This window comes from Nomascus leucogenys, chromosome 4, assembly GCF_006542625.1.
Source record: "Nomascus leucogenys isolate Asia chromosome 4, Asia_NLE_v1, whole genome shotgun sequence".
NCBI lineage: Eukaryota > Metazoa > Chordata > Mammalia > Primates > Hylobatidae > Nomascus > Nomascus leucogenys.
Window position 1 is genome coordinate 22,010,969 of NC_044384.1, and position 22,829 is coordinate 22,033,797.

Genomic DNA, 22,829 nt, shown 5'->3' on the forward strand with positions numbered 1-22,829 from the left:
GTGGTGGTATGTGCCTGTAGTTCCAGGTACTTGAGAGGCTGAGATAGGATCACCTGAGCCCGGGGACGTCGAGGCTGTTGTGAGCTGGGTTTGCACCACTGCACTCCAGCCTGGGTGACAGAGTGAAACCCTGACTCAAAAAAATCAAACAAAAAATTGGTTAATATGATAAATTTTATTATGTGTATTTCACTACAATTGTTTGTTTTCTTTGTTGTTTTTGTTTTTGAGACTGTGTCTCACTCTGTCACCCAGGCTGGAGTGCAGTGGTGCGATCTCAGCTCACTGCAACCCCTTTGCCTCCCAGGTTCACATGATTCTCCTCTCTCAGCTTCCTGGGTAGCTGGGATTACAGGCACACACCACCATGCCTGGCTAATTTGTTGTTGTTGTTGTTGTTGTTGCTTTTTTGTAGAGATGGGGTTTCACCATGTTGACCAGACTGGTATCGAACCCCTGACCTCAAGTGATCCATCTGCCTCATTCTCCCAAAGCGCTGGGGTTACAGGCGTGAGCCACCACAGCGGGCCTACAATTTTTTTTTGTTTTTGTTTTTGTTTTTTTTTAGACAGAGTCTCTCTCTGTCGCCCAGGCTGGAGTGCAGTGGCACGATATTGGCTCACTGAAACCTCCACCTTCTGGGTTCAAGTGATTCTCCTGCCTCAGCCTCCCGAGTAGCTGGGACTACAGGTATGCACCACCATTCCCAGCTAATTTTGTATTTTTAATAGAGATGGAGTTTCACCATGCTAGCCAAGCTGGTCTTGAACTCCTGACCTCAGGTGATCAGCCCATCTCAGCCTCCCAAAGTGCTGGGATTACAGGCATGAGCCACCACACCCAGCCAATTGTTTTAAAAGTTGATTTCAGTTCTAATTTTCTGAAACATTTAGAAATTTAATTTTCTGTAAATTTACAAATAATATTAAGGCTAGTACTAGGTGCTATTTTAAATATACTTAATAGCACAATTGTTTAAAATGATATAGGGACATGCATATATACCTCCTACTTGTAGGCACCGTGAGTGCCTTTTCTCATAAGAAGTATCAGTGAAGATGGTGGGGCACTGAGGGGCTGAGGACGTGGCTTACATATGTGAGTCCTTCTGACTTGGGGGAGGTAAAGCATTTCAGAGGATATGATTGAGGCCCCTAGGAGAAGGTAGTGGAGAGGGACAGCCACTGGTATTTGAATATCTAGACCAGAGGTCATCTAACGTTTTCTGTAAAGTGCCAGATAATAAATATTTTAGCCTGTCCAGGCCATATATGGTCTTATCACCATCACTATATAAGCAAAGCCAGGTAAGGAGGGGCCTCTGGACATAGGTGGAGAATCAATTTGTTTTGTCCTGTTTGTTTCTCAGGGGACAGTCGGGATGCCTCTCAACACAACCATAACAAAATAGAGGTAAGACCTTTAAGCTGAAGAATTGTTTGGGATGCTGGGGATGTCAGGGTCCCAGCAGGGCCATGCTTCCTTTGAAGGTCTAGGGAAGACTCTTTCGTTGCCTCTTCCCTGCTTCTGGTGGTTGCCCACAGTCATTGGTGTTCCTTGGCTTGGAGACTTGGAAACACAACTCTGTGTCTCTGCCTTTGTTGTCACATGGTATCCCCCATGTGTCTGTGTGTCTCTGTCCACATTTCTCCTTCTAATAAGATACCAATCATTGGATTAGGACCTACCCTGATTGAGTATGACCTCATTTTATCTTGATTACATCTGTAAAGACCCTGTTTCTAAATAAGGTCACATTCATAGGTACCAGAGGTTAGAATTTCAACATATCTTTTGGGGGAACACAGTTTAGTCCACCACAAAGTACCTTTTGACTAGGCATGGTGGCCCATGCCTGTAATCCCAGCACTTTGGGAGGCTAAGGTTGGCAGATCAATTGAGTCAAGGAGTTTGAGACCAGAGAAACCCCATCTCTACAAAAAAATACAAAATTAGCCAGGTATGGTGGTGCATGCCTGTAGGCCCATCTACTCAGAAGGATTGCTTCAGCCCAGGAGGCGGAGGTTGCAGAGAACTGAGATCAAGCCACTGCACTCCAGCCTGGGTGACAGAGTGAGACCCATATATGGTCATATATGTTTCCAAAAAAAAAAAAAAGAAAAAAAAGGGGGCTTTTTATTTAAGACAGTTGTGAGCCTCTTGACATTTAAGAATGTGCTAAAATCTTAAGGTGGTTTTTGCATAATTGAAACCTTGACTTTGAAGAAAAGTTCATGTCATTTGTTAAGTCAAAAATATTTTATAAAATTCATATTTTGTCTTTCTGCATTTCTTTCAGCAAGTTGATTTTAGCTGGAATACATATGCTGATGGGAAGGTTGCATTTTACGACCACTATCTTATTGAGCAAATCCAATCAGGGAAAGAGCCAGAAGTACGACAGTTCTTCTTCTTGCTCGCAGTTTGCCACACGGTCATGGTGGATAGGACTGATGGTGAGTGTTTCTCTGGCATCTCAGGCATTAGAGACCAGGAGTTTTGTTTCCAGGTAACTCCTGCTAATGGCTCAAATGCATGTCAAGTAGTACACAAATCTGTCTCATATTTGAATGCAGTGAATATTTTTCAGCACTTACCACTAGATGGTTTATGGAGGAGCAAAGCAGGAAACAAGCTTCTTGTCCCTGAAAATCTACATCTTATTCATAGTTATAGCTCCAGATGTATTTTTTCACTTTGCAAATGAAATCTTATTGAAAGAAATGATTGGTACTTGAATTATGATAGAAGAATCTAACTTTTCTTAACACATTTATTACTGAGCATTTACTGAGAGTGAAAAGTCAAGCCTTATCTATATCAGAAATGGACTTTGAACTTGACTGATCTTTTCTACCAAATAATTTCAGATATATGCTCTTATTTACTAGATTCTGTTATAGTTTGGGTTTGAAATAATATCAGCCTCAGCCTGGATCTCTTTAAGGTGCCTTTTCCATTTAAAGGAGCATAATTAATGTGAATTTCATGGGAACAAGCCAGAATGGCTTATAGGTTCCTTTGCAGAATCCTTCAATGCAGTTTGTGCCAGCTTTGTCACATAAGTTTGTCCTGTATCAAGGAAAGCTAGTCATTTTATCACAAATGGACACAATGATAAATTATATAGACACACGTGCACTTTATAGAAAGAGCAAAGGGAGTTCTTTTGGTGTTTCTGTAATGAAGCGTAGTCTGCCTTCACTTCATTCCCTCACTTCATTCATTCATTTCATCCACTTCACTACATCTTCCACTTTTTACTTCAGTCAGTGCAGCATACATAAGTCCCTCTCTGTTCTCAACCTTAATGTTTCATATGTAGCAGGTATGAAATTTCCAGAGAAGGAATATGCATAAAAACTAAATGTGCAGGCCAACACATGGTGGCTCACACCTGTAATCTCAGCATTTGGAAGGTCGAGGTGAGTGCATTGCTTGAGCTCAGGAATTCAAGACCAGCCTGAGCAACATGGCAAAACCCCATCTCACCAAAAAATACAAAAAATTAGCCAGGCGTGATGGCACATGCCTGTAGTCCCAGCTACTCAGGTGGGGATCGCTTGAGCCCAGGAGGTCAAGGCTGCAGTGAGCCATGGTCTCACCATTACACTCCAGCCTGGGTGATGGAGTGAGACCCTATCTCAAAAAAACAAAAAGCAAAACAAAAAACACCTAAATGTATAGAAGCTGTATATGATACCTTTCAGCAAGTTTCAAAGAAACCCATTTTCCAAGAATGAATCTAGTGCTCGCTTCGGCAGCACATATACTAAAAGAATGAATCTAATATTGCAATGAAGCAAGGTAACAGAGTTGGGTGGATACATGGAAGGGTTTATCAGCAGACAATGTGGGGAAGGATAGAAAGGGGTGATACCGGCCGGGCGTGGTGGCTCACGCTTGTAATCCCAGCACTTTGGGAGGCCGAGGCGGGCGGATCACGAGGTCAGGAGATCGAGACCACGGTGAAACCCCGTCTCTACTAAAAATACATAAAATTAGCCGGGCATGGTGGTGGGCGCCTGTAGTCCCAGCTACTCGGAGAGGCTGAGGCAGGAGAATGGCGTGAACCCGGGAGGCGGAGCTTGCAGTGAGCCGAGATTGCGCCACTGCACTCCAGCCTGGGCGACAGAGCGAGACTCTTGTCTCAAGAAAAAAAAAAAAAAAAGAAAGGGGTGATACCAGGTCATGAATCATGGAAGCAGAGGTCAAAGTCTATTTGACTCGCCAAGCCAATTTTACTCAGGCAATAAGCATAAAGTGTGATATTACAAAGTCACCTGGTTCTCTTTGGTTTTGACTCATTACCACAATTATTGTACTCTTCTCTGAGTACGTGATAGTATTTTAAGGGTTAACTGGCCAACTTAGGCAAATGTAAATTCATCCTGTGGTCCCTATTCTATTTTTCCCCAGCGGGATACTATGGGAAGAGCCCTGGACTACGTACTAGAGATGAGTCAGCCCAGTTTGGGCCCTGTCTGAGAACCACGTTCCTCGGTGTTGTAGTAAGAAGCTTGGATGTACAAAGTTCCTTCCAGCAGGGCTGGGCGTGGTGGCTCACACCTGTAATCCCAGCACTTTGGGAGGCCAAGGCGGGCAGATCACGAGGTCAGGGGTTCGAAACCAGCCTGGCCAACATGGTGAAACCCCATCTCTACTAAAAATACAAAACATTAGCCAAGCATGGTGGCGTGTGCCTGTAATCCCAGGTACTTGGGAGGCTGAGGCAGGAGAATCGCTTGAACCTGGCAGGCGGAGGTTACAGTGAGCCAGGATCACACCACTGCACTATAGCCTGGGCAACAGTGCGAGACTCCGTCTCAAAAAAAAAAAAAAAGAACACAAAGTCCCTCCAGCTCTTTGTCCACTGTTAGCTGAGGTCAAGGGTTGCGCAAATAGAGACATGTTAGGTTTCTAGTGCAGGAGCTTAGAGAAGAAATTGATTTTGGCTTTTAACCATAAAGTACCAGGAAAGGATCCCTTGAAAGGGCACTACACCTCCAAGTGTTGTTTTGTTTTGTTTTGTTTTGTTGAGGACTACACCTCCTTGGGGTCTACACCTCCAAGTTTTGTTTTGTTTTCTTTTGTTTTTTTGAGACAGAGTCTTGCTCTTGTCACCCAGGCTGGAGTGCAACAGCACAATCTCGGCTCACTGCAACCTCCACCTCCCAGGTTCAAGCAATTCTCGTGCCTTAGACTCCTGAGTAGCTGGGACTACAGGTGCCCACCACCACGCCCAGCTCATTTTTGTATTTTTAGTAGAGATGGGGCTTCACCATGTTGGCCAGGCTGGTCTCCAACTCCTGACTTCAGGTGATCTGCCCACCTCGACCTTCCAAAGTGCTGGGATTACAGGCGTGAGCCACCACGCCCTGCCACATGTGTTAGTTTTCTGCCACTCTGTAGAGAATTAGCTTAACTCAGCTACTGAAAACACCTGTTCGTTAGCTTACGGTTCTGTAGGGCAGAATTCTGAGCATGGCACGACTGGGTTCCCCGCTCAGCATCTGACTAAAATCAAGTTTGGGCCATGTTCTCACCTGGCGCTCAGTGTCTTCTTCCACGTACACGTGTGGTTGCGGCAGGATTCAGTTCTCTGTGGTTGTAGAACTGAAGTCCCCATTTCTTTATTGGCTGTCAGCTGGGTCGCGCTCCACTCCTAGAGACTCTCCTCATTCCCTGCCACCTGGTCCACTCCATCTTCAAAGCCAGCAGTGGAGAATCTCCCTTAAATTGAACGTTTTTCATGCTGCTCCAAGTCTCTCCCCAGGAAGAGTTCTGTCCTCTCTAAGCTCATCTAATTAAGTCAGGAACACCTGGATAATCTATTTTAAGGTCAGCTGATTAGGATCACACATCTGCAAATTCCCTTCACAGCAGTACCTAGATTAGTGCTTGATTGAGTAACTGGGAGAAAGGGAACGGACAGCACTGGGATGGGAACCTTGAGGCCATTGCAGACTCCCGCCTGCACAGAGGTCATGTGAGAGCAGAGTGTGGAAGGCTTGGAAGCCATCACTTCACCTGGAGGTTCTGAATTAATGATCAGAGAGCTTGTTTCAGGAGTTTTGCACATCACATTGGGTGCAAGAGTCTGGAGCAGGCAGGTACTGGAGACTGGCACAGAGGCTGAAGGTTTGCATTAGCATGGGGTCTTTGGGAAGGATGACAAAGCTATGGATGTGGGAGACACTTGGCAACTCATTTAAAGTGGGTGAGAGGATTGAGGAGAAAAAGACATCTGAGAAGTAGGGGTTGTTTTGTGTGTGTGTGTGTGTGTGTGTGTGTGTGTGTGTGTGTTTGAGACCAAGTTTCACTCTTATTGCCCAGGCTGGAGTGCAATGGCCTTATCTCGACTCACTGCAACCTCTACCTCCCGGGTTCAATCAATTCTCCTGCCTCAGCCTCCGAGTAGCTGGGATTACAGGCACGCCCCACCACACCCAGCTAATTTTGCATTTTTAATAGAGATGGGGTTTCTCCATGTTGGTCAGGCTGGTCTTGAACTCCCGACCTCAAGTAATCCTCCAGCCTTGGCCTCCCAAAAGTGCTGGGATTACAGGTGTGAGCCACCACACCCAGCCTTTTTTTTTTTTTTTTTCTTTTTGATACTGAGTCTCGCTCTTGTTGCCCAGGCTGGATTGGAGTGCAGTGCCGCAATCTCAGCTCACTGCAACCTCCGCCTCCCAGGTTCAAGTGATTCTCCTGCCTCAGCCTCCCGAGTAGCTGGGATTACAGGCGCCCACCACTAAACCCCAGCTAACTTTTTGTATTTTTAGTAGAGACGGAGTTTTGCCATGTTGGCCAGGCTGGTCTTGAACTCCTAACCTCAGGTGATCCACCCACCTCGGCCTCCCAAAGCACTGGGATTACAGGTGTGAGCCACCATGCCCGGCCAGGTAGTTTGTTGTCACTTAATTAGAGTGAGCCGGGTGCAGTGGCTCACGCCTGTAATCCCAGAACTTTGGGAGTCTGAGGCAGGCAGATCACCTGAGGTCAGGAGTTCAAGACCAGCCTGACCAATATGGTGAAACATCATCTCTACTAAACATACAAAAATTAGCGAGGCATGGTGGCAGACACCTGTAGTTCCAGCTACTCGGGAGGCTGAGACAGGAGTATTGCTTGAACCTGGGAGACAGAGGTTGCAGTGAGCGGAGATCGTGCCACTGCACTCCAGCCTGGGCAACAAAGCAAGACTCCATCTCAAAAAAACATTAGAGTGAATCAGCTGAGTCAGTTGTGAAGGAGGGAAGAAAGGTGCATTTAGCTTTCTCTGCCACCATTACCCTGAAGCTAGGGAATCAGGTTAATGAGAACTGAGAGGTGGGATTTGTGGTTTGAGCATCTTTCTTTGATTACATCAATTTCATGAGCCACAAATTAGTGTGTGAAAGAAAAAGAAGGTCTTTCTGGTTGCCTCTAAATATGCCATAAATAAAGAGTTTTCTTAGGAAGGTTGCTTTGGTTTTTTTTTTTTTTTTTTTTTTTAGTTTGTTTTTACACCTTCAACTTTTATTTTAGGTTCAGGGGATACGTGTGCATGTTTGTTACATGGGTATATTGCATGATCCTGAAGTTTGGGGTACAATTGATCCCGTCGCCCAGGTAGTAAACACAGAACTTAATAGTTAGTTTTTCTTTTCTTTTCTCTTCTTTTTTTTTTGAGATGGAATCTTGAACTGTCGCCCGAGCTGGAGTGCAATGGTGTGATCTCGGTTCACTGCAACCTTCGCCTCCTGGGTTCACACAATTCTCCTGCCTCAGCCTCCCGAGTAGCTGGGATTGCAGGTGCATACCACCAGACCTGGCTAATTTTTTATATTTTTAGTAGAGACAGGGTTTCACTATGTTGGCCAGGCCAGTCTCAAACTCCTGACCTCATGATCTGCCCACCTCGGCCTCCCAAAGTGCTGGGATTACAGGCATGAGCCACCGCGCTCGGCCCTAATAGTTTTTCAACCCTTGTTGCCCTCCCTCCCTCCTCTCTCTTGAAGTCCCCACTATTTTTGCAATCTTTGTGTCCATGAGTACCCAATGTTAAGTGAGAACATGTGGTAGGTATGTGGTCTTCTGTTCCTGAGTTAATTTGCTTAGGATAATAGCCTAATCTCTATTGTGACAAAGGACATGATTTTGTTCCTTTTTATGGCTGCATAGTTTTTTAGTCCAGGTGTCTTCCAGCAGTCATAAGGTTGGAATTTGGACCAAGTCTCTGATGTTCTTCCCATCTCTGTTAGTCTGCAATTCTGTGATTCCATTATCACAAGGTAATGGAAAACATTTTTTTTCTTTAATGATAAAAATATCAAGGTGTTTGCTCTAGATATGAGTGTCTTACTTGTGGGAACTTTACCACCTTTTATTATTTTGTTTCTTTTCTCTGCTGGAAATGCGTTTGCTGTCAATATTATGCCATATATCGCTGTGCCAACTTAAATTGCTGAAGGGAAAGGCTTTGTTCTCAACGCTGCTGATTTGTCTCTGGTTAAATAGTTTGCCCTCTGGCGTTTGTATATGTTTGCTAGATGGCCGGATTTAGGAAGTGCATTTATAGCTTCTAGTGAATGACTTTCTGGGTGAACAAATACAGAGAGAACCTAAGTGTCATCTTTAATTATTAATTAGGAAGTGATTAATATTGACTTTAAAAGTGAATCTTCTGAGCCAATTGTGAAGGAAGGAAGGAAGGTGTGTTTAGCTCTCTCTGCCACTATTACCCCAGAGCACCAATCATTCCAAGTGAGACTGGGGGATAAACAGCTGCTCATGCATCTGTGGCCTTCATCCTGGTCAAAGTATTTTGGAAAACTAAATGCTCTTTCTGTCCAAAGTCATCTGGCCATGGAAATGCTTTTCCTTCTATTTTGAGACAAAATAACTAGAGTAGAAAAATAGATCTTGGGTAGGCAGAGTATTTTTTAAACTTTTTATTGAAGTACAACGTGTATACAGAGATATATACGTATCATAAGTATATAACTCAATGAATTTTCACAAACTAATACTCTTGTAATGAGCACCCAGATTTTTTAAAAAGAACATTATCAATCCCCCTAGAATTCCCTTTACATTCCTTTCCAGTGATTAACCCTCCAAGAAAAGTACTTTCCTGACTACAAATAACACAGGTTAGCTCTGTCAGTTTTTTGGCTTATATAAGTGGAATCATGTAGCATATGTACTCTTTCGTGTATCTGGCTGTGAGATTTATTCCTATTCTTATTGGTTTTTTCTTTTTTCCTAAAAGAGACTGCATCTTGCTCTGTCAGCCAGGCAGTGGAATGATCAAAGCTCACTGTAACCTCACACTCCTGGGCTCAAGTGATCCTCCTGCCTCAGCCTCCTGAATAGTTGGGATTATAGGCACGTGCCACTGAACCTAGCTTATTCTTATTGTTGAAATGTAGTTGTGAATAGAAGACAATTTTCCATTATTTAACTTTTAAACATTAAGATATCAGATAGTGATCAAACTAAGGTTGGTTGGTTTGTTTCAACTTTTCTTTCTTTCTTTTTTTTTTTTTTGAGATGGAGTCTCGGTCTGTCACCAGGGTGGAGTGCAGTGGCAAGATCTCGGCTCATTGCAACCTCCACCTTCTGGGTTCAAGTGATTCTCCTGCCTCAGCCTCCTGAGTAGCTGGAACTATAGGCACGTGCCACCACGCCTGGCTAATTTTCTGTGTTTTTAGTAGAGACAGAGTTTCACTGTGTTAGCCAGGATGGTCTCCATCTCCTGACCTCACGATCTACCTGCCTCAGCCTCCCAAATTGCTGGGATTACAGGCGTGAGCCACCGCGCCCAGCCTTTTTTTGTTTGTTTGTTTTTTTAAATAAGGAGAATATAGCTATGATAAAGAAAAAATAGCCTGGGCAACGTGGTGAGATCCTGTCTTTACAAAAAATACAAACATTAGCTGGGCGTGGTGATGTGCGCCTATAGTCCCAGCTACTCGGGAAGCTGAGGTGGGAGGATCACTTGCGCCTGAGGTGATCAAGGCTGCAGTGAGCTGAGATGGTGCCACTGCACTCCAGCCTAGGTGCCAGAGTAAGACTGTCTCAAAAAAAACAAAAAAAAAAAAAGAAAGAAAGAAAACATACTTTTTTAGAGGGAAAATAAACTGGTACAACCTTCCTAGAAAACAAATTAGTAATGTATAGCAATGAGTTTTAAAATTATCAGTGTTCTCTGGCTCAGTATTTTCCTAATAGGAATCTGCTCTTAGAAAATAAGCCAGGGGCCCAGGGGCAGTGGCTCATGCCTGTAATCCGAACACTTTAGGGACTAAGGCAGGTGAATCACTTGAGTCCAGGAGTTTGAGACCAGCCTGAGCAACATGGTGAAACCCTGTCTCTACAAAAAAATTAGCCAGGTGTGGTGGCGTGTACCTGTAATCCCAGCTACTTGGGAGGATGAGGTAGGAGGATCACTGAGCCTGGGGAGATTGAGGCTGCAGTGAGCCATGATCATGCCACTGCACTGAAGCCTGGGCAACAGGGTGAGACCCTGTTTCAGAAAAACAAGAAAGAAAGAGAATAAGCCAGGTGTGGTGACATGCACTTGTAGTCCTAGCTACTCATTAGGCTTAGGCAGAAGGATCACTTGGGCCCTGGAGATCAGGACCAGCCTGGACAACATAGGGAGACCTCTGTCTCTAAAAAGAAAAAAGAAACAGAAAAATCTTTACACACATACAAAAAGGTTATTAAAATGTTATTTTTTGACAGTAAAAAAATTTGGAAATAAACTAAGTGTCTGTAATAGGAAAATGATAACATGTTTACATTTGTTCAAATGTTTATAAAGAATTTAAAAAGGGATGGCAATATGCTCAGATACAGCATTAAAATAATCAGGATGTAAATGTATATTTAGCTTGATAGAAACAATTTCAGATACAGACATTTTATTTATTTATTTTTTTTTTTATTTTTTATTTTATTTTTTTTTTTTTTTTGAGACAGAGTCTCGCTCTCTCACCCAGGCTGGAGTGCAGTGGCGCGATCTCGGCTCGCTGCAAGCTCCGCCTCCCGGGTTCACGCCATTCTCCTGCCTCAGCCTCTCAGAGTAGCTGGGACTACAGGTGCCCGCCACCACGCCCGGCTAATTTTTTGTATTTTTAGTAGAGACGGGGTTTCACGGTGGTCTCGATCTCCTGACCTCGTGATCCGCCCACCTCGGCCTCCCAAATTGCTGGGATTACAAGCGTGAGCCACGGCGCCTGGCTGATACAGACATTTTAAAAGGCCCTGGAAGGAATGATAAAATGTCAACACCTGTTGTTTTTCCTGTGGATGGTGGGGGGAATTTTCCCTCATTCTCCACCAATGTTTCACTTTTAGTTTATATTACTGTTTATAAGTCAAGATAAAACAAAGAAGTTTTAATCTTGGCATAACCCTTCCAAGTCAATGACTCATTTTCCTGGGCATGTTTTGGGCTTTGCAGCCCAGCTGACCCCCACAGGAGCCTCAGCAGAGGCCTCAACAATGAGCTCTGCATTTGTTTTTACAGCTTTTCTGGGATTTCTCTTACTTCCTTGTTAGGTCAGCTCAACTACCAGGCAGCCTCTCCCGATGAAGGTGCCCTGGTAAACGCTGCCAGGAACTTTGGCTTCGCCTTCCTTGCCAGGACCCAGAACACCATCACCATCAGTGAGCTGGGTACTGAAAGGACTTACAATGTTCTTGCCATTTTGGACTTCAACAGTGACCGGAAGCGAATGTCTATCATTGGTAAGTCCCCCTCAGAGTCTGTCTATGAATCGCTCATTTAGATGTCGCTTGTGCCCATTGTATTGAGTGGCACCAGGATAAAGCAGCCAGTGAATGAGCTACTTGGCTCCTGGGAGATTTCTGCAGCTTTATTGAAACTGATATTGTTTTCTTCATTCTTCACTGTGTTCCCTACTCAAAGGGACAGCCGCAGTATCTCTGAATCTTGCAAATGCTGCTGATGTTCTTTTTTAATCCTTTTTTCGTTTTTGTTTTTTTTTTTTAAGATGGAGTCTTGCTCTGTTACCCAGGAGTGCAGTGGCGCGATCTCAGGTCACTGCAACCTCCGCCTCCCAGGTTCAAGCGATTCTCCTGCCTCAGCCTCTTGAGTAGCTGGGATCACAGCTGCTGACATTCTTTAACCACGTGGGCTGCCAGATGCTGAATCTGGGGCAGCAGGTGGAACACTTCTGAAGCAGCAGGTAGACATTTGTAGCAGTCTTTTATTTTAAACAATACATGCTCTTTTATTTTTTGAGCACCTCTGAGCGCTCTCTTCTGTACTTGATGGTAGGGAAGGGAGGACTCAGCAGGAGAAGATTTCTGAGAAAAGCAAAGCTATGCTTATGAATCAAAATCATACCTGCAGTGCAGGCACGTAACAGACCACCAAGTGAAGATGAAAATCACTTCTTACCACTGAACTGCTTTAAATTCGTAATTTGAAATAATCTCAAACTTATAGAAAAGTTACAAGAATGGTTTAAAGAACTCTCATACTCTTCCATATCCACCAATTGTTAACATAATGAAATTTCATTATATATATCTCTATATATAGATCTAATATATATCTAATTATATATGTAATTTCATTATATATACCTATATATATACACACATATATGTGTACACACACATACATACAGGTTATTGTTTTCTGAACCATTTGAGAGTAAATTGCATTAGAAGGAGCAAGATTACATGATAAAAAAAAATAAAAATACAAAAAAGAGAATAAATTGCAGGCCTAATGTCCCTTTCCCCTAAATACTATACTATATACCATAGTAGGTAGTTCCTAAGAACAGGAACACTCACTTATATATACAGTACAATGTTCAGAACCAGAAAATTTAACACAGTACAATATTATCTAATCAATAGACTTTTTCAGATTTTACCAGGGAAGTTCATTCTTTGTTTTTCTGGTCCAGGATCCAATCCAAGATCATAGGTTATATTAGGTGATCATGACTCTGAGTCAAGGATGGTTCAGTCTCTTTTTGATCTTTCATCCACTGACATTTTTAAAAAGCACAGGCTGGTTATTTTATAGGCTATCCCTCCATTTGGGTTTGTCTGATGTTCTCTCATGATTAGAGCTAGGTTACACATTGTTGGCAGGAAAAGCCCATAAGTGATGCTGTGCTCTTCTTTAAGTATCACATCAGAAGGTGTGTGTGTGTGTGTGTGTGTGTGTGTGTGTGTGTGTGTGTGTGTGTGTGTATATATATATATATATATATATATATACACACACATTTATATTTATATGTATATATTTATACATATATTTATATGTATATATTTATACATATATTTATATGTATATATACATATATATGTATATATACATATATTTATATGTATATATTTATTTTTATATACATATATTTATATATGTATATATTTTTATATACATATATTTATATATGTGTATATATGTAGATATATGTGTGTATATATGTGTATATATGTTTTTTATATATATACACATATATACATATATATGTGTGTGTGTGTGTATATATATATATATATATATATATATATATATATATTTTTTTTTTTTTTTTTTTTTTTTTTTTTTTTTTGAGACAGAGTTTCACTCTTGTTGCCCAGGCTGGAGTGCAATGGTGTGATCTCGGCTCACCGTAACCTCCACCTCCCTAGTTCCAGAGATTCTCCTGCCTCAGCCTTCTGAGTAGCTGGGATTACAGGCATGTGCCACCATGCCCAGATAATTTTGTATTTTTTAGTAGAAACAAGGTTTTTCCATGTTGGTCAGGCTGGTCTCCAACTGCTGACCTCAGGTGATTGGCCCACCTTGGCCTCCCAGAGTGCTGGGATTACAGGCGTGAGCCACCCTGCCTAGCCAGAAGGTATATATTATTAGTTTGTCTCATTAATGGAGATGTTAACTTTGATCATTTGGTTAAGGTGGTATCTACAAGCCTTCTCTACTATGATTGAATTCTTTTTTTTTTTTTTTTTTTTTTTTTTGAGACGGAGTCTCGCTCTGTCGCCCAGGCTGGAGTGCAGTGGCGCAGTCTCGGCTCACTGCAAGCTCCGCCTCCCGGGTTCACGCCATTCTCCTGCCTCAGCCTCTCCGAGTAGCTAGGACTACAGGCTCCCGCCACCACGCCCGGCTGTTTTTGTATTTTTAGTAGAGACGGGGTTTCACTGTGGTCTCGATCTCCTGACCTCGTGATCCACCCGCCTCGGCCTCCCAAAGTGCTGGGATTACAAGCGTGAGCCACCGCGCCCGGCCTATGATTGAATTCTTAACCAATGAAAATATATAGATTTAACTGTCTATTACACCCTCCTTAGGCACACTTATTGAATGCTTTCTGTGTCCCTCATACAGATCTAGACTGATTATCACGCTTGCCCTACCTTGATTTAAAATATAGTTAGCAGCGAGGGATGTATTACAATTACTGCATTAATCAAAAAAACAAAAAAAAAATGGTCACAAGGAGTGGTGTTGTGGTCGGAATATTAAAGGCAGTAAGTGTTGTGAGTTCATAGGTGAGAAACTTCCTGTTGGTTGGATAGAGAAAAAGTCTATCAAAGAAAGTAACTAGAACATGGCATAGCACATGGTAGGGAGTCAGTAAATATTTGTTGGAAGAATAAGGTTATAAAAACAGAGCTGACTGTAAAGGAATCTTTTTATATTTATTTCACTATTACATTCAATGTAGATAATGACTTACCAGTTTTGTTGAAGGCAACACTTTTCTAGAGGAACTGATGGTTTTAAGCTAATAGTGAATTATGAGATAGTAACACTTCAAATTAACTTTATAAATGTAGTTTTCTATTGAAAAATCAAACTTAGCTGGGTGCGGTAGCTCACATCTGTAATCCCAGCATTTTGGGAGGCTAAGGCAGGAGGATTGCTTGAGCCCAGGAGTTCAAGACCAGCCTGGGTAACATAGTGAGACCTCCATGTCTATAAAAATAAAAATTAGCGAGGCATGGTGGCATGCACCTGTAGTCCCAGCTACTCGGGAGGCTGAGATGGGAGGATTGCTTGAGCCTGGGGGGTCAAGGCTACAGTGAGCCGATATTGAACTGTTGCACTCCAGCCTGGACGACAGAGCAAGACCCTGTCACAAAAAATATATATATAAAAAATCAAACTTTGTTGTGTTTATTTCCTTCTTTTACTACCAGTAAGAACCCCAGAAGGCAATATCAAGCTTTACTGTAAAGGTGCTGACACTGTTATTTATGAACGGTTACATCGAATGAATCCTACTAAGCAAGAAACACAGGATGCCCTGGATGTAAGTTTCACTTTTATTCTTTCTGCAAGGGATTCTGATCTTATTCTCTGATGCTGTCTGTTAAGTTTGCATGAAAGCTGTATGTTAACTGCTGACCCTCCCTTTGCTTTGGAATAGTTGGGGTGGAAAGAGCAGTAAAGTTGGAATACAGCCACCCGGGTCCCAGTTCTGCCCCTGCCGCTGACTTCCTGGGATATCACCGTGGTGCCCTCTCCCAGCATGTGGGTTTTCAAGGTCTATAGAACTGAGGCAGGGGAATGGCTTAGCTCTCTTCCAGTGGCCTTGAGCAAGCTACATAACCATACTAGGTTGTAGTCTTATTATGTGTGTGGCCCCCAAGAACTCCACTAACTTCAAGTTGTAGCGTGAAGAAAGGAAAGCATTCATATGTGACAGGATGACAGAGCTGACTATAGGTCACATCTTGTCTAGCCAAGATGGCAGAAGTGGTTCAACTGATTGAGTATTTGGTGTCTGACGCCTGTTATCCCAGCACTTTGGGAGGCTAAGGCGGGTGTATCACCTGAGGTCAGGAGTTCAAGACCAGCCTGGCCAACGTGGTGAAACCCCGTCTCCACTAAAAATACAAAAAAATTAGCTGGGCGTAGTGGTGGGCACCTGTAATCCCAGCTACTTGGGAGGCTGAGGCAGGAGAATCGCTTGAACCCGGGAGGCAGAGGGTACAGTCAGCCGAGATCGTACCATTGCACTCCAGCCTGGGCAACAAGAGCAAAACTTGGTCAAAAAAAATAAAAAAAGATGTGACTATAAAGTAATGAGATGTTTACTGGTTCATGTTGAAACTGTTTAAAATGTTTAAATCAGGCTGGGCATAGTAGCTCACACCTGTAATCCCAGCACTTTGGGAGGGTAAGGCGGCAGATCACGAGGTTAACAGATCGAGACCATCCTGGCCAACATGGTGAAACCCCATCTCTACTAAAAATACAAAGATTAGCCAGGTGCAGTGGCATCTGCCTGTAGTCCCAGCTACTCAGGAGGCTGAGGCAGGAGAATGGCGTGAACCCGGGAGGCAGATGTTGCAGTGAGCCGAGATCACACCACTGCACACAAGCGTGGGTGATAGAGCGAGACTCCATCTCAAAAAAAAAAAAAAGAAAATGTTTAAATCGTTCACCATTGGAAAATTGCCAGATACTCTTTTCCATTAAAAGGTTTGACCTCAGCTTTAACAATGGCTTGTGTATTTTAGAATTGGTTTGAGGGAATAATGCTTGATGGAGAGTTCATAGGTGATTGGACTTGTGTCACAGTTTGTTGGAACAAGTTATACAGTTGTCAGGTTCGTGCTTATGTCATTACACCCCAAGGCAGCTCCCAAGGTCTGACATTTTCCTAGTCATGAAGAGAAAATGAGAAAGGTAATAGAAGATTTAGAAGAAAGGTAAACATTTCCCTTTGGAAACTGGAAGTGCAGCCCTGGACCCTATAGAAGTTTAGAAAAGCAAAGTCTATTATAAAGTGATGTTTAGGCCAGGTGCAGTGGCTCATGCCTGTAATCCCAGCACGCTGGGAGGCTGAGTTGGGCAGATCACATGAGCTCATGAGTTCAAGACCAGCATGATGAAACCCCATCTCTACAAGAAAAGTACAAAAATTAGCCAGGTGTGGTGGTGCACACCTGTAGTCCCAGCTACTTGGGAGGCTGAGGTGAGAGGATGGCTTCAGCCTGGAAGGCGGAGGTTGCAGTGAGCCAGGATTGCATCACTGCATCCCAGCCTGGATGATAAAGCCAGACCTTGTCTCAAAAAAAAAAAAAAAAAAAAAAGTGACATTTAATCCCTTCTCTAAAATTTATTTGTACAGAATCCGTCATGTTAATGATCTCTTTTTAAATTCTGTTAGTATATTACTTCAAAGTAAAATTTCAGACTTGATCCTGAATTACATAAATTAACTATTCTTTGCATTGGTGGATTTATTTTTTTAAATAAAACACAGATCTTTGCAAATGAAACTCTTAGAACCCTATGCCTTTGCTACAAGGAAATTGAAGAAAAAGAATTTATAGAATGGAATAAAAAGTTTATGGCTGCCAGTATGGCCTCCACCAACCGGGACGAAGCTCTGGATAAAGTATATGAGGAGATTGAAAAAGACTTAATTGTGAGTTTTAGCCTTAATAACTTTTTCTTTGATATTCTAAGCAGAATTGAAATTTTTATTAAGTCTTATTAAATATTTGATCTCATGCTTAAGAGATAATTGTAACTTCAGCATTTGACATTGGCACAATGGAAGAAGGTTATTTCTTTTGTTCACCAAAATAGGAGCAGAACAGAAGTTGCCATTATGAGAAACCAAAAGACAAAATACATTAGGAGAAGTTCTAATTCAATTCCATAATTTGTATATCACTTATTAAATTTATTATAATTTTTAAACAATAACAAACCTGCATCTAATACTTATTACATTGGGAGAATTACTGAAACAATTCATATTCTGCAAAATCTTGAAATAAGAAAAATATATTGTTTCTAAAAGTTTTCCAAATTTAATACATAGTTTTTGTAGAGTTTAGATCAGTAGCGGATATTCAACAAATAGCTAGTATTGCAACTGGTTTATGGTTTATGTCAGTGTAAAGCCACATATACACAAGGAAAGTGTATTTTTAACGCCCTTGATTTTGTACTTGCATTTTTGTCTTGGTGAATTAAATAGTTCATCCTTTAGGGGAAAAGTTTTTAGCTGTGTTGGTTTGCAGTAATTGTGAAACATGGCAGCTTTCCCTGTCAATGCTGGCCATTGGCCCCAGGAGAGCAGCAACCAGGATGTATAATTAGCCCTTCTTTTTACAGGTTGGCAACCTGTAATTACAGAAAACTTTTGGTTTGTTTGCTAATTCCTTTTTTTTTTTTTAAATATACATTCTAGCTCCTGGGAGCTACAGCTATTGAAGACAAGCTACAGGATGGAGTTCCAGAAACCATTTCAAAACTTGCAAAAGCTGACATTAAGATCTGGGTGCTTACTGGAGACAAAAAGGGTAATTCATTGTGCAGGGAAGCATATCTGTTAATTCACAAATATTTATAGCTGCTGTTTCCTTTGCCCAAGATGACCTCCTCAGACTTTTCATCCTGTACAAACACTATTTCTTTGGATGGAAGATGCTTTTTCTGAGAAACTGTCCCGTTTTTCCAGCACATCCGTCTGCATCCTTTCCTGATCCCCCTCAGTAGCAGTTTCTTCCTTATAATTTAGCTCCTGGCCATGTCTTGCCGATTATAATTGGTCTTATCTCTCCAGCCAGATGTGGGCTCCCATCCTGAAAGGGCCATCCCTCTTGTCCCTCTGTCCTTCCAGTGCTTTGACATTTGGTGGGCACAGAGTAGAACAATACAAAGTACTGAACAATAACTTTGATTTTCTTGCCAATTTTATTGCTTGGCAATAAAATTGTATACCTAAGGAAAGAACGATTTTAATTTTTTAACTTTAGAACTCAACAAGCACTTGTTTGGTATTGATACTTTATTTTTTATTTTATTTTATTTATTTATTTATTTTTTTTTTTTGAGATGGAGTCTCGCTGTGTCCCCCAGGTTGGAGTGCAGTGGCGCGATCTCTGCTCACTGCAAGCTCCGCCTCCTGGGTTCACGCCATTCTCCTGCCTCAGCCTCCCGAGTAGCTGGGACTACAGGCGCCTGCCACCACGCCTGGCTAATTTTTTGTATTTTTAGTAGAAACGGGGTTTCACCGTGTTAGCCAAGATGGTCACGATCTGATCCGCCCTTCTCGGCCTCCCAAAGTGCTAGGATTACAGGCGTGAGCCACTGTGCCCAGCCTTGATACTTTATTTTGCAAGCCTTCCACAAGAAATCAAATAATGTCTCTTGCTCTGAAATCGTCAATGGGTTACACACTCTGCAAAGTTACGGGAAGCACAGCCCTTGCCTTAAATAAATGCCAAATTGGGTGGTAATTTAAAAGGGAAAAGAATCTTCACGTAAGGGTTGGTGGAAATTATTATGCTTCCCTCTGCCCCCCTCCCCCTGCCAGTAACCGAGTAATTGAACCATGAACTGAGAGTGTTTAGTAATTTAATGAACATTGGTTTATTAAATAACCAGTTTATATGTTTGATAATATAGCACGTTTTATTATTGAAAACATTTCAAATTAGACTTTGACTTTCACTTGTTTTATTATAGAGAAAAGGATTTTTTTTCTGCATGTGATTTCTACAGATTGCTATAGAAAAATAGTGTATTTGTGTGAATCTGGTTATGTTCATGAACTAAAAATATCATTACTAGGTAAAATCAGTTATTCAGTTTAACAGTAAGAATGAGCCTGGCAAAGATGACGAAACCCCATCTCTAGAAAAAACACACAAGTATTTTGTATTGGTGGCTTGGCAGCAAGTTGCGTAGTCCCAGCTACTTGCGGGCTGGGGGCAGTGCTGAGACGGGAAGATCACTTGAACCCTGGAGGTTGAGGCTGCAGTGAGCAGAGATCGTGCCACTGCACTCCAGCCTAGGCAATGGGAGTGAGATGCTGTCTCAAAAAACAAAATAAAATAAAATAAAAACAGCAGGAATGACATTTGACTTAATTTTATTCTATTGTAGAAACTGCTGAAAATATAGGATTTGCTTGTGAACTTCTGACTGAAGACACCACCATCTGCTATGGGGAGGATATTAAGTGAGTAAGAGCCTGCAGTATGAAATTACGTAATAGCTCATCTTTCCAAATGCAAGACTGTCTGTAGAAGATAGCAGATATGAAGAAACTGGGGCTACAATGTGTCACTTGGGGCAGTTTCCTCATGTTTAAATGAAGCAAGACAACAACAGGCAGTTCCAAGTAATCAAGGTTCAGCCTAAATTTGAGCAGATTTTACTTTTAGGGAAACTTGGGGCCCTTCAGAGGCCATTTTTCTCCATTCATTCTCTGCTCAGGCCGGCCGCAGTGGCTCATACCTGCAATCCCAGCCCTTTGGGAGGCCGAGGCGGGTGGATCACCTGAGGTCAGGAGTTCTAGACCAGCCTGGCCAACATAGTAAAACCCCGTCTCTACTAAAACTACAAAAATTAGCTGGGTGTGGGGCCCGATGCCTGTAATCTCAGCTACTCAGGAGGCTGAGGCAGGAGAATCACTTGAACCCAGGGGCCAGAGGTTGCAATGAGCCAAGATCACACCACTGTACTCCAGCCTAGGTGACAAGAGTGAAACTCTGTCTCATTAAAAAAAAAAAAACTCGGTTCACCTACTGAAAAACCTGTAAAAGGCCTGTAATATCACTAGCAAATTAATATGAATTATAGTCCTGTCTTGCTTTTTCTAGGAACTTTTACTTTTGAAAGGGAAATAGAAGAAAGGAAAAAAAAAACAAAACTTTTGCCCGGAAGGAAATGTGTGGGTGGGTTACATCATGTAGGTCCTCTGTAATCTAGTCTAGGTGGGGCAGGCCTGATAATTCAAATGTTAGCATATGCTGAAACGTTTGTTAGCTTTGAATCAGAGTTGCAGCAGACCTGGAAATGTATGATGAAAAAGCCCTGTCTTGTTCTGAAGCTATAAATATGCTGCACACAGTTACTATGATGTGTTACTGATGGCCTGACAGTTCCTCAAGCTTTTTCCCTACAAAGCCTCTCTCAGGCCAGCATGAGGTCAGATTAAACTGTTAACATACACATTTGCTAGGTGTGATAAAGTGGTGAGGGAATTGATAGTCAATATTAGTCTTATTGCTAATGATGGTTATAAAGCATTTTCTAGTTGTTCTAGTATATTAGGTATTCCATTAAATTAGACAAAATCAGTAGCCTTATGATCTAAATCAGTTCCATTTAGAACTGATTTAGTTTATGTGCCCGAATAGAGGCACAGAAACCATGCCCCTTTGTGTTTTTAGGTTTTAAAAAAGTAGCAACAGGCTGGGCGCGGTGGCTCATGCCTGTAATCCCAGCACATTGGGAGGCTGGGGCGGGTGGATCACGAGGTCAGGAGTTTGAGACCAGCCTGACCGATATGATGAAACTCCATCTCTACTAAAAATACAAAAATTAGCCAGGCATGGTGGCATGTGCCTGTAATCCCAGCTACTCGGGAGACTGAGGCAGGAGAATTGCTTGAACCTGGGAGGTGGAGGTTGCAGTGAGCTGAGATCATGCCACTACACTGCTGCCTGGGTGACAGAGCAAGACTCTGTCTCAAAAAAAAAAAAAAAAAAAAAAAAAGTAGCAACAGACAAATAAATGCTTAACGCTTAATGAGTTTACTTTAGTAGTTTTGGGCTTCAAGTAATCTGATTAATTATTATATGGCTTTGTTTACTTTTTGTAGATGGGGCTGTAAAAACATTTCTGGTCTCTCTTTTGAAAGTGTTAAAAATTGGTCCCTAAGCTAAATTAAAAGATAAAATGTATGCAAGTAGCAAATGTTGTGACCATGCCCTTAGCCAAATTTACCTTTATAGAGAGATGAATCATCTTCCCAGGTGGCTCTTAAATTGATGATTCCTATAAAATGATTTGAATAGGTATCTTCATTTTGTTTCTCTTATGGCCTTTCAATGATTTGTCTTAGTCACTCACTTTTAACTTGAAAATGAGAATTAAATCGATGTGGAAAAGGGATACTAGATACTTAATCCTCTAGTGCAGTGATTCTCCGTGGGAAGTGAGTTTGCCTTCCAGGGACCCTTTGGCACTGTCCAGAGACACTTGCTTGTTTCAACTGCAGAGAAGTGCTCCTGGTTTCTAGTGGGTAGAGGCCAGGGATGCTGCTAAACATCCTCCAATGCAAGGGATGGCCATGTAAAATAAAGGATTATTAGGCCCGAGACATCAAGAGTGCCAAGGCTGAGAAGCCTTCTTTGGAAGGAGAAGAACAATGGCTTTTTGTGTATAATAGTAACAGTCCTGAGCCAGAAGTTACAAGATAACTGAGTCCTCATTCTAGTTTTCCTATCAACTTGCAGCAGGCAAATCACATCTTCCTCTGGCTTGATTTCCTTATTTGTAACACGAAGAGATTGGACAAGATATTTAAGGTCCCTTCCACTCCAAAATTTCATGACTCATTTTTCTGTCACATTAAAGTGTTATATATGGCCTTGTCACATATATCATTTTAACACAAACATTTAATTTGTTGATATGAAGCACTGAGAATTTCTGAAACACAGATACGATTTTGTTTATATGAAAATAAGTTTATTCCTAACAAACAATAGCCAGTATTCTAATTCAGATCAAGATTGCCTTTTTTTTTTTTTTTTTCTTAGAAAGACTCTCTCTGTCACCCAGGCTGGAGTGCAGTGGTGCAATCTTGGCTCATTGTAACCTCTGCCTCCTGAGTTCAGGTGATCCTCATGCCTCAGCCTCCCAAGTAGCTGGGATTACAGGCACTGTCACCACACCTGGGTAATTTTTGTATTTTTAGTAGAGACAGAGTTTCACTATGTTGGCCAGTCTGGCTTCGAACTCCTGACCTCAAACGATCTGCCCACCTCAGCCTCCCAAAGTGCTGGAATTACAAGCGTGA

General features: G+C 42.1%; 1 protein-coding gene across 1 annotated transcript in view; it reads left to right on the plus strand.

Annotated features, from left to right (window-relative positions):
* Nucleotides 1-22,829, plus strand: part of ATP8B1 (ATPase phospholipid transporting 8B1) — a 145,887-nt gene that overhangs the window by 102,566 nt on the left and 20,492 nt on the right. The window contains exons 14-20 of the mRNA XM_003264274.4: nucleotides 1,370-1,413; nucleotides 2,300-2,456; nucleotides 11,554-11,742; nucleotides 15,190-15,302; nucleotides 17,265-17,429; nucleotides 18,204-18,315; nucleotides 19,904-19,979. Of these exons, the coding sequence (XP_003264322.1) occupies nucleotides 1,370-1,413; nucleotides 2,300-2,456; nucleotides 11,554-11,742; nucleotides 15,190-15,302; nucleotides 17,265-17,429; nucleotides 18,204-18,315; nucleotides 19,904-19,979 (856 nt within the window). The remainder of the gene's footprint in view (nucleotides 1-1,369; nucleotides 1,414-2,299; nucleotides 2,457-11,553; nucleotides 11,743-15,189; nucleotides 15,303-17,264; nucleotides 17,430-18,203; nucleotides 18,316-19,903; nucleotides 19,980-22,829) is intronic.